General features: G+C 36.7%; 2 protein-coding genes and 1 long non-coding RNA gene across 7 annotated transcripts; 2 read left to right on the forward strand and 1 right to left on the reverse strand.

Moving 5' to 3' along the window:
• Positions 1 to 4,390: 4,390 nt before the first annotated feature.
• LOC149658784 (uncharacterized) lies at positions 4,391 to 6,199 on the forward strand. 3 transcript variants are annotated; one of them, XM_089844495.1, is made up of 4 exons: positions 4,391 to 4,707; positions 4,769 to 5,284; positions 5,350 to 5,436; positions 5,515 to 6,199. In XM_089844495.1, exons 2-4 carry the CDS (start codon positions 5,018 to 5,020, stop codon positions 6,181 to 6,183), a joined length of 1,023 nt encoding a protein of 340 aa, XP_089700621.1. In that variant the 5' UTR covers positions 4,391 to 4,707; positions 4,769 to 5,017; the 3' UTR covers positions 6,184 to 6,199. The 3 variants fall into 3 exon arrangements, with proteins under 3 accessions (XP_089700621.1, XP_089700619.1, XP_089700620.1); XM_089844493.1 differs by having other exon boundaries at positions 5,350 to 6,199; XM_089844494.1 differs by lacking the exon at positions 4,391 to 4,707 and having other exon boundaries at positions 4,744 to 5,284; positions 5,350 to 6,199.
• Positions 6,200 to 11,675: 5,476 nt separating this feature from the next.
• LOC149658785 (uncharacterized) lies at positions 11,676 to 12,717 on the reverse strand. Its single transcript, XR_016369944.1, has 2 exons — positions 12,671 to 12,717; positions 11,676 to 12,585 (listed from the first exon to the last, which is right to left on the reverse strand). It is a non-coding gene; the product is annotated as an uncharacterized LOC149658785 (long non-coding RNA).
• A 1,654-nt stretch (positions 12,718 to 14,371) lies between these two features.
• Positions 14,372 to 17,807, forward strand: LOC149658786 (uncharacterized). 3 transcript variants are annotated; one of them, XM_089844425.1, is made up of 2 exons: positions 14,372 to 14,723; positions 14,788 to 17,807. In XM_089844425.1, the coding sequence occupies exon 2, from the start codon at positions 17,317 to 17,319 to the stop codon at positions 17,800 to 17,802; it is 486 nt and encodes a 161-aa protein (XP_089700551.1). In that variant the 5' UTR covers positions 14,372 to 14,723; positions 14,788 to 17,316; the 3' UTR covers positions 17,803 to 17,807. The 3 variants fall into 3 exon arrangements, with proteins under 3 accessions (XP_089700551.1, XP_089700549.1, XP_089700548.1); XM_089844423.1 differs by having other exon boundaries at positions 14,381 to 14,427; positions 14,508 to 17,807; XM_089844422.1 differs by having other exon boundaries at positions 14,381 to 14,427; positions 14,513 to 17,807.
• The last annotated feature ends 168 nt before the right edge of the window (positions 17,808 to 17,975 follow it).

The raw sequence follows: 17,975 nt of genomic DNA on the forward strand, positions 1-17,975 counted from the left end.
TTAGGTTTGGTGCGCAGAATGTGGTTCATGCATGACGGTGCACCACCACATTTCAGTCTCGCTGTCCTAGCTCACCTTAACGCGACGTTCCCTTTTCGGTGGATAGGTCGAGGTGGACCCGTGGAATGGCCTGCTCGATCACCCGACCTTAACCCGTGCGATTTCTTCCTTTGGGGCCACTTGAAGGACATAGTTTATCAGAGTGAAGTACCTGATGTGGACGAGCTTCGTCGAAGAATCGTTAATGACTGTCAAACTATTCGCGATACTCCAGGCATTTTGCAACGTGTTAGGGAATCGTTTGTAAGGCGTGTTCAAGGTTGCCTTAAAGCGGGTGGTGAACACTTTGATCAATTTTTGTACTAGTTATTTGTTACAGATAAAGAATTAAGAACTAATAAAAAATACATTTTTCATCGGGATCGTATCATGGCGTTTTCTCTGTGACACATCAAACACTAACGTAATGAACAAACTATAAACGTTTTTTTTATTTCATTCAAAACTCCCGCGAAAGACTTCCACGGTTCCTCTTCCGAAAAGCCAGTAAAACCACTTTCCCCCCAACAACACCCCACCTATGTACGTTTAACCCTTTTTGATTCATCTCTCGAGAGGTCCGAGGAGAGACGCGAGTCGGGATTCGGATTTCGGACGCGAAAGTAGTTAACCCACCGAAATATGGAGAGTTAATTAGGTCATTTAAGTGTGCCGCCAGCCTTCTAGCGCGCTAGACCCGCGCGTGTATACTCGCGTGTGTCTAGAGTGGGGGAACACCGGTTTTTTATCCGGGGGGGTTTCTTTGAGTTCGTTTATTGGTCGAGGGTGGGGTTCGCCAATTGATTAGGTCTTTGTTAATTGGTTAAAGGGTTAAGGGCGTGAACTTGTCTCTCTTTAGTCGTGACGTAATCGTCAGTTAGAGTTTGTCTGATAAGACATTACTCTCTTTATCTCGGTTATTCGCCTTGAAGAGAGCAGTGACTTCTAATGGATCTCTTCTTACACACTATGCGTTATATAGTGACGTATCAACGATTCAAAGGGCGCGAGGATTTCCAATATATGGTCGCGTATCTTTTAGATCAATGCGCTATGTATACAATATGTTTCGAACACCGAGTATCTGAAAGTGGGAAAATCGCTCGTGTTACTAAGAAATGCACGATATATGAAGATAAACCTCCTGAACATCAAGATATCGAATACCAGAATCAGGTGGAAATTTTGAAGCGATTAATATTTGATAGTAGTGACATTATTTTGGAGGATTTAGATGACGGACTTTTATTTACCCGATTGGGTCACGGTATAAATCAAACAAGAGCCAAAGCCCCGGAAACGGATTCACCGGCGCCATTGTGTTTAGAAGAAAAAGCCGAATTTTACGGAAATGACTTTATAAAATGTTTACGGGAAGAATTGAGGAAATTAGGGACTCTCGATAGTATCTACGAGGAATATTTATCCTTTTTATTTCCCGGTAGTCGTTAATGTAATCTATTCTATAACCGTCAATTGATTAGGTCTTTGTTAATTGTTTAGGGGTTTTTAGGACGTGTCTGTACTTGTCTTTAGTCATGACGTAATCGCCAGACTTAAGAGAGTGTTCGCTTATGTATTATCTGTTAACGTCTCGAATTTCACTCGAGACAATTTTCTTTACTCCTACATATTATCCGTTACTCGGTCATTGCGCTAGAAAGATATTACTATCAGAAAATTGACTAAACAAGATGTCGCGAATACGTTTAATGGTATTGACAGCGCTGTGTTGAAGAGAATCCCTATTTATCATATATAATAACGTAAATAAAGGTCTTTTTTCGGCGATAGGACAAGTTAGTTATAAATTGTCGATAACAAAATTTAGCCCTATGGTTATAAATGAACAAGTTGGATAAAATAAAGAGATATGGTTGAAGACTTGGAAAAATAAAAGATGAAATTTAATATCACTGTATATGTACAGATATAATGATGAAAAAATAAAGGCGTTCATCGGCGATGGGAAAATTTTATAAATTGTTTATAACTAAGTTTAATCTTGACCCAAGGTTTCACTCGAACTAGTTGGATAAAACTAAAGAGAAGCAGATATGGTTGAAGGTTTAAAAAAATTAATATTATTGAATCCATACCCCCACAGTAGCGATAATAAGTAATATGACTCCGCTTAAGTGTAATCAGAAAGAGCTATTCATACCCTTACATTAAAGGATAGATATCTTTGACTTAAAGCTAGAAAAGACAACGCTCATTTAGTATAAAAGATCAGACTTAAAGGACGAGATTCATTCGTACCGAAAAAATACTTTACTAACAATTTGCGATAACACATTTCTATAAAAAGGTGAGTACTTTGTACTTTTTCAAATGGACTGGAAAATTTAGTAAAAGGGAAATAGTTATTTTATACAGCGAATCAAAGTAAGAGACCGAAATGGAAGAAGAAAATATAATAGAATCCCCGAGAAAAAAACAAAAAATAGAAGACGTTAAAGTAATATCTTTACAAGATATCGCTATAAATAATTTAATGCATGTTTTTAAATATAAGTTTCATAATGAAAGATATTTTAATTTTAACGATGTAAAAAATTTCATACCGAAAACCTTTTGGGGACACATAGAATCAGTCTTTTTTAAAGCCGCCGAAGTAGATAAACATCGAGCACCTGGAACTTTCGAAGATTTGGATATAAGTATATCAAAATCGTCTATAGAGAGAGAAATAGTGTTCGACGAATTCAGTCCCTTAACGTTCGAAGAATTTGAACTAGTGCATCGCAACCGGATAGAAACGCCACCATTTATCTTATCAAATGAACAAAATCATTTACATTACCAATATTACGTAAAAATATGCTATTGTGGTTGCCCGCAAAATTATAGACGAATATGTCCCGCTTGCTATTTTCATCATAGTTTAAACGATTGTTTAAACGCTAAATATGAACAAGTAACTGATCACTATCAGGTTAATAGTAAAGACGTGCTACGCAATTATATCTGGAACTATAATAAAAGCTGGTGTTCCAACTGCATTTTACAACCATTATTCTCATTAAAAGATGCTGACGATTGCGAACAAACTACTGATTGGCATAGTCCCTCAAATAATTATCCCTTCGAACACGGTTTTATCGGGGAAGACATTAACCGTAACACTGTTCCAAGACCTACAATAGAAGATGCGTTCTAACAGTTAATCACATACAGGCTCCGCTCCAACTTGGTGCTATTTAAATATCTTAACAATGGATTCATTTTTACGGTTCGAGCCTCGTAACCAGAAAAGGTTCCATTGAGGAGAAGGAAAAAGCCTGGGTTTTATTATTGGTTAGTAACGCCCACGCTTTCTCTTTCTCCCATACGGTTCTATAATCATCTCTTCGAAAACGGTTTTATCGGGGAAGATATTAATCGTAACAGTGTTCCAAGATCTAAATAGAAGGTGAGTTCTAACGGTTAAAATATATAAAAGCGCGGTATTAACGGATGAAATTCATTCGTGTCGAAATAACGATACTATCAACTATAGTTTTTAAGATTGGTGAGTACTAAATATTTTTTCATTGGATCATTAAATTTCTGGGAAAATTGGTATTCATTTGCTTTCGGAAAGAAATATAGATTTGAAGTGCTTTCCCGCTAAAAAATGTCGGACACTTCATCGTCGGACACTTCATGGTCAGACGATGAGGTTAAACCAGTCGATTTATCTACTAATTTTCGACCAGAGCTATATTATACGATAGATAAAACATCAAACCGTGTATCTAGGAAATATAGATGCGTTACAACCGAATATAACGTTAAATTCCGCAACTTAGAAGAACTTAAATTAATAAATATTCACGATCAACTTTCCCAAATTTTGAATTCTCTCATAACTCATGTTACGCGAAATGCTGAAGAATATAATTTAATAAGATTCGCCCTGAGCTCTGACGCTTTAGAGAACCCTATCAATTTAAGATTCATGGCTATAAATGAATTAACTTCTGATCGGTTACTAGCTAGTATTGAAAAGGTGGCGCAGTCTAAGCGTAATCTTATACTTGAGGGTACCCTAAAAATTGATGTTATTCTTCTAAAATGTAAAGTTCCAATGGCAAGTACCTTCCTTATCTAGTTTTTGGGCTTATATGTTAAAGATATTTAAATCATCAAGACCCGTCTGCCACGTCAAATGAGAAAACGGACCACTAAACATCGGGTCACGTTTTCCCACCTTGTTAAAGTGAGAGTGATACCGTACGAAGATCGAGTCAACTACGAGTTCATAGACGATATTAGAGAACGTTTTAAAAATGGAGAACGGGTTAGAGTATCGCCTCCGCTTAGAAACACCGATGACCATTTTACTGGCTGGTCCAAGCAGCTCGGGGAAAACAACGTGGGTAATAAATTTACTCAAATATAAAGACATTATCATGGACAAACCTCCTGATAGAATAGTCTATTGCTATAGCGTTTATCAGGACATTTTTGATGAACTGAAACTCTTTTTGCCTATTGAATTCCACGAAGGACTAATTCCTAATGATTCTGATTTTTTTGATAAGAGAATAAATAATCTTTTAATCCTAGACGATCTAGCTAACACCTGTACCAAACAGGAGTTTATAAGTAATCTTTTTTGTGTCGGGAGTCATCATTTATCTTTAAGCATCGTGCTGCTGTCTCAAAATGTCTTTAATCCAGGTAAATATTCTAGAAATATATCATTGAACTGTTCTTATATCGTTATGTTTAAAAATCCTAGGGATAATAACCAGGTTCGCTATTTAAGTCGTCAGCTTTTTCCTACAGACACCAAACGCCTAACGGAAGCGTACGAAGAGTGTACCGAAAAAGCGTATTCTTATATCTTAATAGATCTAAAACAAAGTACCGATAATAGTTTAAGACTTAGGTCCAATATATTCCCCAATGAAGGACTGATGGTAATCTACGTTAGAAAATAATAATCCATAAAATATAAATCTCAATTTATTTAACCTCATTTCGAGACATGCCTTTACCCGTGTCGGTTAGGAATCAATTACCCTTTTTAAATCTCTTGCGTAAAAGCGGTGTGAAACAAAGAAAACTTTTAATATCAAAGTGTACGCGACCCCAATTGGATTGTATAAGCGGTATTTGTTATAATTTGAAGAACGGAGGTATTCCATTGAATCGACATAAAAAGAAAAGACTTCAACGTTACAAAAACGTTATAAGGTATTTATCCAAGAGAGGTTTAAGCGACAAAAAGAGGCGACAGGTGTTAATTAAACAGGTAGGAGGATTCTGGCCGGCGTTGCTTTCAATGTTAATACCGACAATAGCTTCGGTCTTTACTAGATAATGAAAAAGTGCGTTTTAGTACCAGCGGCTTTACTGACGGACAATCAAAAGGAAGTTAACAGTTTAGACAACGCCATTAAAGAGGTACTGAGAAAACCTGGTTCTGCCGAGGAAAAATTGAAGGAGTACCTTTTAACTCTTCAGAAATATTTATCTTTAAAGAGTTTAGCGGAGCCACCAAGCGTTACTATCTTGCCACCTACAACGAGTTCGTCTTTTCCAGCACCCGGAGTGTCGAGTAAAATACAGCCTCTAAGTCCTTCATCCTCGTCTTGGATTCCTCCATCGTGGCCAACCCCTATCCAGAATATACCTATTAATATCTCTACCCCCTCCCAAATTGTCCCTACTAATGTCGCTACCCCTCCCCAAAGTGTCCCTTTTAATATCTCCTCGAGTCTGACTACCCCACAGCCTATAATGAGTAGTACAGCAATGGGTCAAACACCGGCGATATCGTTTACTACGCCAGCGTCTCTCTCTCGAACGACCAGTATGCCAATTTTAACACCCATGGGACCCGTGGTACCGAAACAGTCCGGGACGTCTCAAACGCCGAGTATGCCAGTTTTAACACCCATGGTACCGAATCAGCCCGTGACGTCTCAACAGGCCTTATCAACGAAGGGCGCTTCTGGTTCAAAGTTCCGGAAACTTAACCCTAACGATGAGACTTCGCCGAAAAAAAGACTCGCGAAAATTCCATCTACGAAATCAAAACCGTACCCTACACAAGCCAAAATAAAAAAAGATCGCGAAGCTAGTTTGAAAGAACTTCAAAAGCCCGAATCTAAGATCGAATGGGTAACTTATAGAAAGGCAAAAAAATAACCTTAATAATGATTATTACATTAAAAGCATCTAACTCATTATATTGAAAAACACGTATCTGATTATATAAAAGCATGTATTTGAGTATATAAAAAAGCTTGTATCTGATTATATATAAAAGCATGATAATTACAATTTATATAAAAGCATGATAATTACAATTTATATAAAAAATTATAATCGAATAATAAATATTTTTATTCTCGCATTCAATACAAGTGTATCTGATTATTAAACATTACAACTTTAATATTTTATTGGTTACATTTTTCATATCTATGTCTTAACAAGTGAAGGCAGATATTCCATAAAGATAAGGCGTCGTTAATTTCCGTTTTATTTTCATACATTTTCAGAACTCTATGAAACGAATTTCCCAGACATCTTTGAATAAGGAAGAATATACAATGAGGTCCGCAACAAAGGGAGAACATATCTTGAATTAATTTATCGTTATAGATCCATCTGGACGCGTATTTGGCCAGGTTAATTTTATACGTATCCGGGCTCTGCCCGTAGCTGCAGAAAAAATTACCTTCATTGTTTTCAACGTAAATGGCTACCCAATGAAGTCCAGGATCCTCGGCTCTCTCCGTGTTCAGAACAAAACAAAATTTCTTCTTTCTAGGTTTCCTGGGAAGCATGTCTCTAGGAAAAGTACCTAGGTAGTAGGGTTTTGTCCTCTGGTCGCATGATAATATTTGATTTATTTGTAACGTATTCATATCACTTTAGATAGTTCGTATTCGTAAAACGTTCCTTTAATTATCTCGTTATTTTTGTCTTTAACGACGTATACTGGAGGATTACGGTATAAAACCTTATCAATAATAAAGATCTCTTTTGTAAAGTAGCCTTTATATCCCTTTGAAAAGGTTTTTTCAAATTTACTCAACCTTACTAAATCACCTTCTTTTAGCTTTGGTTTTGTCCCAGGTTTAATGGTACCGAAAAGACGGTACCACACCTTATGCTCATTTTGTAGATTAACATTGACTGGCGCGATACCAGTTGAGCGGTGTATCGAGTGATTGTAAGCCTTAACTATTTTTGGTAACGCACTCAGATAGCTACGAGTATCAGCGCTAGTTATGAATTTGTGTATTTTCTCTTGAACCGTTCTGTTAAATCTCTCGCAGATCGCAATTTTTTTATTCCCGTAAGCTACGTAGTGGTGAATACCTTTCTCTTTAAAATATTGCTGAACTGGTTTAGCTAAAAATTCAGAGCCAGCGTCCGTATTTATATTCGTGGGTACAACATCTTTATGTATTATTTTAAAAGCTCTTATAACTTCCGCGGAAGTCTTGTTTTTAATAGGTATAACGTAGGCGTATTTACTCAAAACATCTATATTACTTAACAAATATTTCATACCCTTGTTGTATCTGGAAAGTTTATCTAAAACTATTAAATCAGCCTGATGAGTCTCATCCATAGATGTCACTGTAATTTTATTGCGAGGAAACTTTAATCGACGATAACGATGAATAGTATAAGTGGGTTGTTTTAATAGAAAACTCTCAACTTCTTTCCTCGAAGACTGAGGAACTCCTTTCGTTAATTTATCCAATCCGGAAAAAGAGGAGGGATTTTCGGGGTCGTAGTACGCGTTTGAGAGAGACATTTTTTCTAAACAAGATCGAAAATGATATCTGATAATATAACGTAGTTGTAGGGTATTATATAAGAGGGAGAGATACAATTTTCTGGAATATTTTTTTAAAATAAGGAAAAAAAAATTGATATATAACGTAGGTATAGGAAACGCAACAATAAGAGTAATTTATATTTTATTCGGTTACTTAAAAATTAACAATACATTGTTTTTAGACCGACAAAATTTCCAAGAATATATTTTAAATAGATACGTCATTAAACACTGGATCATTTAGGACATTAGCTTCGGTAGTGGTTGTTCTCTGGCGAATATCTCCTGGTCCCTTGGCACCGTTTATCGAGTAATTTCGATATTAAATTCATTTTGCTCTTCTCCGAGGTAACGCATTCCAACGATTTCAAATCCTCTCGGAATATTTTCAGACGCCTTAGAGTAATCCATGACCCAATACACGCGAGATAAGAGTGACATATATTTTAACCGTACATTAGTTCAGTTTTTAGACCGACAAAGTTTCCGAGAATATCGTTAAATAAAATTGAGACGTCGTCTTCGTAATCTCCGTATTCCTCGACAAAGGATTCTAGAATTCTTTCGTAGTTAAGCAACGGAATAGCTCTAATTAGGTTTTTCTCCACTCTCTCGCTCCAATTAGTATCCGTGGGTAAACAAGTGATATCGTGGGCGATTTCGTTGTGACAGCTGATATTTTCGCACGAATCAGTGAAATTAAATAAAATATTGGTCAAACTGTCCAAGATAATTTTCTTCATTATTTCTCTGGCCTCTTCTTTTCGCTTTAATTCGCTACCAATAACATTTTTCAAGTTCTTTAACCTTAACCAACTGTCTTTATTTAATGAAAATCCTTTCGATGTTGAGAATAGAATATTATATCTATTATTCGATCCTCTAATATATTGACGAATATCAACTATTTTTCCTCTCTGACATACGAAGCATTCTAGCTTAACTCTCTGAGTACCGTCAACTAACCAAGTCAGAAATCGTCCCGTTATTCCGTTAAAGAAAGCGTCAATATCCGCTTCGAAAGTCCATATACTATTCCAAATACAACTGTCGAAAGACGCTTCGGTTTTAGTATCGAGTCGTTTGACATTGAAGACGGGAAGAATTCCGCTTCCAACGTAAATGTTTTGCTTCTCCGATAGGTAGTGTACTTGATTCATCTCTAACCGGTTATGAGAGAATGCTTCTTAAATCAGAGGTTATATAGAGCCTTTTTACTCGGGATTAAATAACACCGAGCGATCCCTAGTTATCATGATAGAATTTTCAAATTCGGAATAAATTATGCACGTGACATTGTGTGGTAAATTGTTTTTAAATTTCATATTGATACGTAGATTTCCTTGTCGGGGCAAAGAAAGATGACTAGCCCCCGCATTTTCATCCGGGCTTAAATCTAGGCAATACAAAGCGTAACCTTTTTTGTACTCTTCGTACGTGATAAAATTTCCCTTGTTTTTTCTGTATGTGTTTAGAGAGGTGAATAACGACATGTACTCTCGAGTGTATAGATTGTTTTCGTAATCAGGCGTAAAGGCTTCCGAAGGATAGGTATCGGTACCGACGTTGACGGATAGGTAATTAAGATCAAAGGTTTCAAAATTAAAGGGGTTTAAAGAATGATTACCATTAAAGGCCGAGGTTCGAACTAGACCTATGATTACTCTTTGAGGTATTTTACCTAAGAAGACGTTTTCTCGATTAACGTCGTTCATTCCAGCTGGAATTGAAAAGGTTTTCACGACTGTTTGATTCAAAGGATAGATGGCGCTGGTTTGCTCTAATACCGTAGCGTGGGCTAACATTATTTCGGGATTTATTTTTAGTCTTTTAACGTACAATGAGGCATTATCGATAACCACTTTATATTTCTTATCAGCGGCTTCTTTCGATATTACGCAAAACTCTGGTTTAGATCGAATAAGCCTAAATCTAACGTCTACATTATTCAATAGGAAACGATTTAAGCGACACACAGAAAAAAATGTGTTAGGAAATTGAACACAATCCCTGAACATCTTCATGCAACACTCTCCTATACATGTTCAAAAATGAGAACATGTTCAAATAGAAATCTGTTCTTTTTTCTAATGCATTCAAGCCATTTTGTGTTTGATTTTGAACGTGTTTTTATTTAAGTGTTCTGCCTCTGAACATGTTAATTATGTAGAAAATGTGTTCAGGAGCTGAACACAATCCCTGAACACCTTCATGCGACTCTTTCTACTATACATGTTCAAAAATGAGCACATGTTCAAGTGAAAATATGTTCACTTTCTAATGTGTTCAAGACGATTTTTGTTTCGGTTTTGAACGTCTTTTACGTGTTAAGCATACACTCTAAGAAAATGGGGCGCGTTTTAACACCTTTAAAAGTAGTTTGGGGCCAAATTTGACATCATTACAGGTGTTCATTTACACCCCTGAAAGGGTTTAATAACACTTATGGAGCAATTGGTGCTATAAAATGGTGCAACAGAGGTGCAGTTTAACACCTTTTTAACTCTTATATCGAACTAAAACTTAATTTTTACTCTCACATGAGTGTTGTGCAATTCTTTAAAGGGTGCGGCATAGCACCTTTCAGAGTGTCGCATAACACCTTTCAGAGTGTCGCATAACACCTTTCAAAGTGTCGCATATCACCTTTCAGAGTGTCTCATAACACCTTAAAGAGTGGGTGGTTTATTAGCAATCAGTGGTATATTCACAGCAAGGTTCCACTTTGAGTTAAATTAAGAGGAAAGTTCTTACATGCAGAACTATACCGCTTTAAGCAATGCTTGCAGGGCCGGATTAAGAGGGGGGCGAGGGGGCACTGGCCCCCGGGCGCAAGTCTTGTTGGGGGCGCATAGAGTTAAACTATTCCCTCTTAGGGACATTTGCTGTTCTGTTTTTTTCGACTAAAGGGGGCGGCCCCCGGTGCAAAATTGCTTAATCCGGCCCTGAATGCTAGTTCTAGCATTCAGTGTGAAACTGCATAAAAGTTGGTAATTTTTACCGACTTAATAGCCTCTGAAAAAGGCAGAAAGTTTTTAATTACTATAATTTCATCGGGTATTAAGTTGGTTTTGGAGGCCATAATATCCAAGCAGTAGATATAAACGTTCTTGTTAAATTTAATAATCTCTTTTCACTAAGAATTTTTCGAGCACCAGAAACGCGTTTGACCTAATCTACTCTACAATATTTAAAAAAAAATTTCATTTTCTACTCTAATGATTCTCAAAATAAAGATAAGACATGTCACAAAAGTTGGCGTCTGTAGTCGCCCTACTAACATAGTCTCGTTTTTTTGTGTCGCACAATACTTTTAAGAGTATCGCTTAACACTTTCAAGAGTGCAGTAGCGTTGCTAGGGTTTGAAATTTGGGGGGAGGGGGTGGGGGGTTTAAGTTTATTATTCGTATATTAAAGATTTACAAACTTTTATTAATAAAGAGTACGGAACCGATCAGTTAGTGACTATGAGACAATTGTGGATGAAAGAATTTCACTCGTCTTTTATAAGTTCAGTTTCCGTTTGCTTTTAGTCCCCACTACTGTTTGATATTGAAATTCATCTCTACAAAGATGAAACTGAACGAAATTATCATAATAATTTTTTACACTATATTGCTACAAAATTTTAGGGGATACGAGCAATTTTTTAGTAGAATTTACGGATTATTTTAAGGGGGCTAACTTTGAAATTTTAGGGGCGCTAAAGCCCCCAAAAAGACTTAGCGACCCCACTGCAAGAGTGTCGCATGACGCTTTTAAGAGTGTCACCTAACACGTTTCAGAGTGTCGCCTAACACGTTTAGCAGTGTTTTACAAAAGTACAATACCCTCTGATTACGAATTTCTTTGTTAATTTTATTTAAAGGATAAAAATATATTCTTTCATGAATATCATCTTTAAAAAATGCTTAACAATCAAGTTTTTCAATAATTTTTTACTGTTTGTATTGACTTTAATATTAAAACATTAATGAAAATGAAAGACCTTATTTAAGAAACCCGCAGTACTATAATTTTCCATTTTTAATTTCAAAACGGTTTTAAAAAGTTTTATTTTACACCGAATTTACACCTTAAATTGGCCCCACAAAAACTCAAGGTAATAAAACTCTCTTTGGGTGTTTTTAGGTGTAAAAAAAGTGTTTTCTTAAATTACACTTCCCTTTCTTAGAGTGTACGAACATGTTAAGTACAGTCGCCGCAATTAAAAACTTTCTCTCTCGCGACGTCTTGTTTCAACAATAAGCCGCAAATTATTGATCTGATACAATTGATAAAAAAACTTATCGTATATTGTTGTTTTAATAAAGATTTGCGGCTTACTGTTGAAACAAGACGTCGCGAGAAAAAAAGGTTTTAATTGCGGCGACTGTACCTCTCTCATTCTAGAGTCCAAGAGAGATATGTACGAGAATTTCTTACTTGTAATTAATAATTAATAGGTATTACTGTACTGAGGTTTAAGTTATTTTGCTAGTAAAAGGACTATTAAGTATTGAAATATATTTTTGTCTTGTAATAGTTACTTAAAACTTACCCACAAAAAGGATTACACCTTTAATATTCTGAAGGGCCAAGGCTTAAAAATCCTGCCCAAAACGTATGTGCTGTTACTTTCGGGATCGGTTTTCTTATTAGCACATTAGCAGCAGTAAAGGTTGCAGACGAATTTTAGGGAATATTAAAATTTCCCAAACATAAGTAAATGCAATTGCAAAAATGCTTTGTCAGAGAGTTCGTCTCATCGTCTGCGCTTTGCCAAGAAACGTTTTCAAGGCGTATAGTTAAATTAAATTCGCATTCCAAATATTTATTATTTAAAAATATGCTTACCAGTCTGGTGATTATTTTAGAGGGGTCTAAGTTTGAAATTTGGGGGGGGGGGGGAATAGGGGGCTTTACCCCCCCCCCGAAAAAAAGGCCTAGCGACGCCACTGAATCATTGAATTGTATAATTACTTCAAGTTTAAATTCATTCCTGGGCGACAAAGAAAAACCATGGATATAAAGAATGCGCGTGAGGAAATAGGTTTTCACGCTATATGATAAGCAACTTCCTATCTCCGACGGGACCTTATTCGGTGTATACTCTGTTCCAGCTTTAGTCGTCAGCACGCACAAAGCTACGTTACATAGAGATCTAGCTTAGAGTGTGCTGAGAACCAAAGCTGGAACAGAGTATATATCGAATAAGCTTCGACGAAGTACGCCTTCAACTACAAGGTTTACAGAACATGAAAACAAATGATCGCGTTCGCTGTTCCTAAATTTTTAATGCGTTCATTGTGAAAGTGTTAAGATTTTGTGTTCAACTGTTACAATTTTTCCAAATAGAAACAAAAATTAGAAGTTGAACGCCAAAATTAAGCGAAGTGTTCAATAAATTACACTTTTTCATCACTTAAACATATCAAGAAACCAAAATCTGATTTTTGAACACAAAAATGTGTTCAAATCATTAACACACTTTTTTCTGTGTAGACACACGCGAGTATACACGCGCGGGTCTAGCGCGCTAGAAGGCTGGCGGCACACTTAAATGACCTAATTAACTCTCCATATTTCGGTGGGTTAACTACTCGCGAACGTTCTAGAAATTGTCGGACTGTTACTAATGCATTAAATAAATCTTTTTCCTATCTAAATAACGTCCTCCACTCATTTCACCTGACATAAACACAAGAAAAACGCTAAAATCTCAGAAGTGGGATAAAGAACTGGATAAAGAGACCAAATTAAATAATAGGATCGAGATAAAAAAAAAGAAGATGGAACGAGCTGTTTTGATGCAAGCACGTTGACGAACGCGTGGTGACCGCCATTACGTCTTCTTAGGACGGCACGTAGCCATACCCTAAACCGGAATCTGGTTAGTTCGAAATGTTATGAGAAACGATAAGACTATGAACGAACTGTTAGAACGTAGAACGAAAAGGATTATTACACAGAAAAAAGTGTGTTAATGATTTGAACACATTTTTGTGTTCAAAAATCAGATTTTGGTTTCTTGATATGTTTAAGTGATGAAAAAGTGTAATTTATTGAACACTTCGCTTAATTTTGGCGTTCAACTTCTAATTTTTGTTTCTATTTGGAAAAATTGTAACAGTTGAACACAAAATCTTAACACTTTCACAATGAACGCATTAAAAATTTAGGAACAGCGAACGCGATCATTTGTTTTCATGTTCTGTAAACCTTGTAGTTGAAGGCGTACTTCGTCGAAGCTTATTCGATATATACTCTGTTCCAGCTTTGGTTCTCAGCACACTCTAAGCTAGATCTCTATGTAACGTAGCTTTGTGCGTGCTGACGACTAAAGCTGGAACAGAGTATACACCGAATAAGGTCCCGTCGGAGATAGGAAGTTGCTTATCATATAGCGTGAAAACCTATTTCCTCACGCGCATTCTTTATATCCATGGTTTTTCTTTGTCGCCCAGGAATGAATTTAAACTTGAAGTAATTATACAATTCAATGATTCAGTGGCGTCGCTAGGCCTTTTTTTCGGGGGGGGGGGGGTAAAGCCCCCTATTCCCCCCCCCCCCAAATTTCAAACTTAGACCCCTCTAAAATAATCACCAGACTGGTAAGCATATTTTTAAATAATAAATATTTGGAATGCGAATTTAATTTAACTATACGCCTTGAAAACGTTTCTTGGCAAAGCGCAGACGATGAGACGAACTCTCTGACAAAGCATTTTTGCAATTGCATTTACTTATGTTTGGGAAATTTTAATATTCCCTAAAATTCGTCTGCAACCTTTACTGCTGCTAATGTGCTAATAAGAAAACCGATCCCGAAAGTAACAGCACATAAGTTTTGGGCAGGATTTTTAAGCCTTGGCCCTTCAGAATATTAAAGGTGTAATCCTTTTTGTGGGTAAGTTTTAAGTAACTATTACAAGACAAAAATATATTTCAATACTTAATAGTCCTTTTACTAGCAAAATAACTTAAACCTCAGTACAGTAATACCTATTAATTATTAATTACAAGTAAGAAATTCTCGTACATATCTCTCTTGGACTCTAGAATGAGAGAGGTACAGTCGCCGCAATTAAAACCTTTTTTTCTCGCGACGTCTTGTTTCAACAGTAAGCCGCAAATCTTTATTAAAACAACAATATACGATAAGTTTTTTTATCAATTGTATCAGATCAATAATTTGCGGCTTATTGTTGAAACAAGACGTCGCGAGAGAGAAAGTTTTTAATTGCGGCGACTGTACTTAACATGTTCGTACACTCTAAGAAAGGGAAGTGTAATTTAAGAAAACACTTTTTTTACACCTAAAAACACCCAAAGAGAGTTTTATTACCTTGAGTTTTTGTGGGGCCAATTTAAGGTGTAAATTCGGTGTAAAATAAAACTTTTTAAAACCGTTTTGAAATTAAAAATGGAAAATTATAGTACTGCGGGTTTCTTAAATAAGGTCTTTCATTTTCATTAATGTTTTAATATTAAAGTCAATACAAACAGTAAAAAATTATTGAAAAACTTGATTGTTAAGCATTTTTTAAAGATGATATTCATGAAAGAATATATTTTTATCCTTTAAATAAAATTAACAAAGAAATTCGTAATCAGAGGGTATTGTACTTTTGTAAAACACTGCTAAACGTGTTAGGCGACACTCTGAAACGTGTTAGGTGACACTCTTAAAAGCGTCATGCGACACTCTTGCAGTGGGGTCGCTAAGTCTTTTTGGGGGCTTTAGCGCCCCTAAAATTTCAAAGTTAGCCCCCTTAAAATAATCCGTAAATTCTACTAAAAAATTGCTCGTATCCCCTAAAATTTTGTAGCAATATAGTGTAAAAAATTATTATGATAATTTCGTTCAGTTTCATCTTTGTAGAGATGAATTTCAATATCAAACAGTAGTGGGGACTAAAAGCAAACGGAAACTGAACTTATAAAAGACGAGTGAAATTCTTTCATCCACAATTGTCTCATAGTCACTAACTGATCGGTTCCGTACTCTTTATTAATAAAAGTTTGTAAATCTTTAATATACGAATAATAAACTTAAACCCCCCACCCCCCCTCCCCCCAAATTTCAAACCCTAGCAACGCTACTGCACTCTTGAAAGTGTTAAGCGATACTCTTAAAAGTATTGTGCGACACAAAAAAACGAGACTATGTTAGTAGGGCGACTACAGACGCCAACTTTTGTGACATGTCTTATCTTTATTTTGAGAATCATTAGAGTAGAAAATGAAATTTTTTTTTAAATATTGTAGAGTAGATTAGGTCAAACGCGTTTCTGGTGCTCGAAAAATTCTTAGTGAAAAGAGATTATTAAATTTAACAAGAACGTTTATATCTACTGCTTGGATATTATGGCCTCCAAAACCAACTTAATACCCGATGAAATTATAGTAATTAAAAACTTTCTGCCTTTTTCAGAGGCTATTAAGTCGGTAAAAATTACCAACTTTTATGCAGTTTCACACTGAATGCTAGAACTAGCATTCAGGGCCGGATTAAGCAATTTTGCACCGGGGGCCGCCCCCTTTAGTCGAAAAAAACAGAACAGCAAATGTCCCTAAGAGGGAATAGTTTAACTCTATGCGCCCCCAACAAGACTTGCGCCCGGGGGCCAGTGCCCCCTCGCCCCCCTCTTAATCCGGCCCTGCAAGCATTGCTTAAAGCGGTATAGTTCTGCATGTAAGAACTTTCCTCTTAATTTAACTCAAAGTGGAACCTTGCTGTGAATATACCACTGATTGCTAATAAACCACCCACTCTTTAAGGTGTTATGAGACACTCTGAAAGGTGATATGCGACACTTTGAAAGGTGTTATGCGACACTCTGAAAGGTGTTATGCGACACTCTGAAAGGTGCTATGCCGCACCCTTTAAAGAATTGCACAACACTCATGTGAGAGTAAAAATTAAGTTTTAGTTCGATATAAGAGTTAAAAAGGTGTTAAACTGCACCTCTGTTGCACCATTTTATAGCACCAATTGCTCCATAAGTGTTATTAAACCCTTTCAGGGGTGTAAATGAACACCTGTAATGATGTCAAATTTGGCCCCAAACTACTTTTAAAGGTGTTAAAACGCGCCCCATTTTCTTAGAGTGTATGCTTAACACGTAAAAGACGTTCAAAACCGAAACAAAAATCGTCTTGAACACATTAGAAAGTGAACATATTTTCACTTGAACATGTGCTCATTTTTGAACATGTATAGTAGAAAGAGTCGCATGAAGGTGTTCAGGGATTGTGTTCAGCTCCTGAACACATTTTCTACATAATTAACATGTTCAGAGGCAGAACACTTAAATAAAAACACGTTCAAAATCAAACACAAAATGGCTTGAATGCATTAGAAAAAAGAACAGATTTCTATTTGAACATGTTCTCATTTTTGAACATGTATAGGAGAGTGTTGCATGAAGATGTTCAGGGATTGTGTTCAATTTCCTAACACATTTTTTTCTGTGTACTAGTACGAAATATTAATTTATATGGACAGCAATATTGTACCAAGAAGATCTTTGAGGGTGAGAGCGAAACGTGTATGTGAAACTTGTTACGGTTGTTCGACAAAACCGACACAGAACGAAACGAGTCCGCTGAACGAGAACGAAACGAGTCCGCTGAACGAGAACGCAACGAGTCCGCTGAACGAGAACGAAACGAGTCCGCTGAACGAGAACGAAACGAGTCCGCTGAACGAGAACGAAACGAGTCCGCTGAACGAGAACGAAACGAGTCCGTTGAACGAGAACGAAACGAGTCCGTTGAACGAGAACGCAACGAGTCCGCTGAACGAGAACGAAACGAGTCCGCTGAACGAGAACGAAACGAGTCCGCTGAACGAGAACGAAACGAGTCCGCTGAACGAGAACGACTACGCAAGCGTAAATCAACCATTGTTTGAAATGGAAAACTCCCGAGAAAATAGCGCTAACGAAAGCGATAGCGAGGACAGGTACCAACAGCCTCCATAGAATAGAAATCGAAACCAAAGAACGAATGGACTGGAAGCTGCCCCACCCGGGTTTCTCCCATTAGATCAACTTCAAGGCATTATTAAAGCGGCAGTAGAAGCAGCCATACAAGGGCAACAAGCAGCAGGCACACCAACTAGAAGCTATCAGGACGCAGAGAAACTGATACCCGA

Source organism: Phalangium opilio, unplaced genomic scaffold (assembly GCF_054372755.1).
Source record: "Phalangium opilio isolate 3A_F unplaced genomic scaffold, DU_Popi_V2 ptg000075l_1, whole genome shotgun sequence".
NCBI classification, from domain to species: domain Eukaryota; kingdom Metazoa; phylum Arthropoda; class Arachnida; order Opiliones; family Phalangiidae; genus Phalangium; species Phalangium opilio.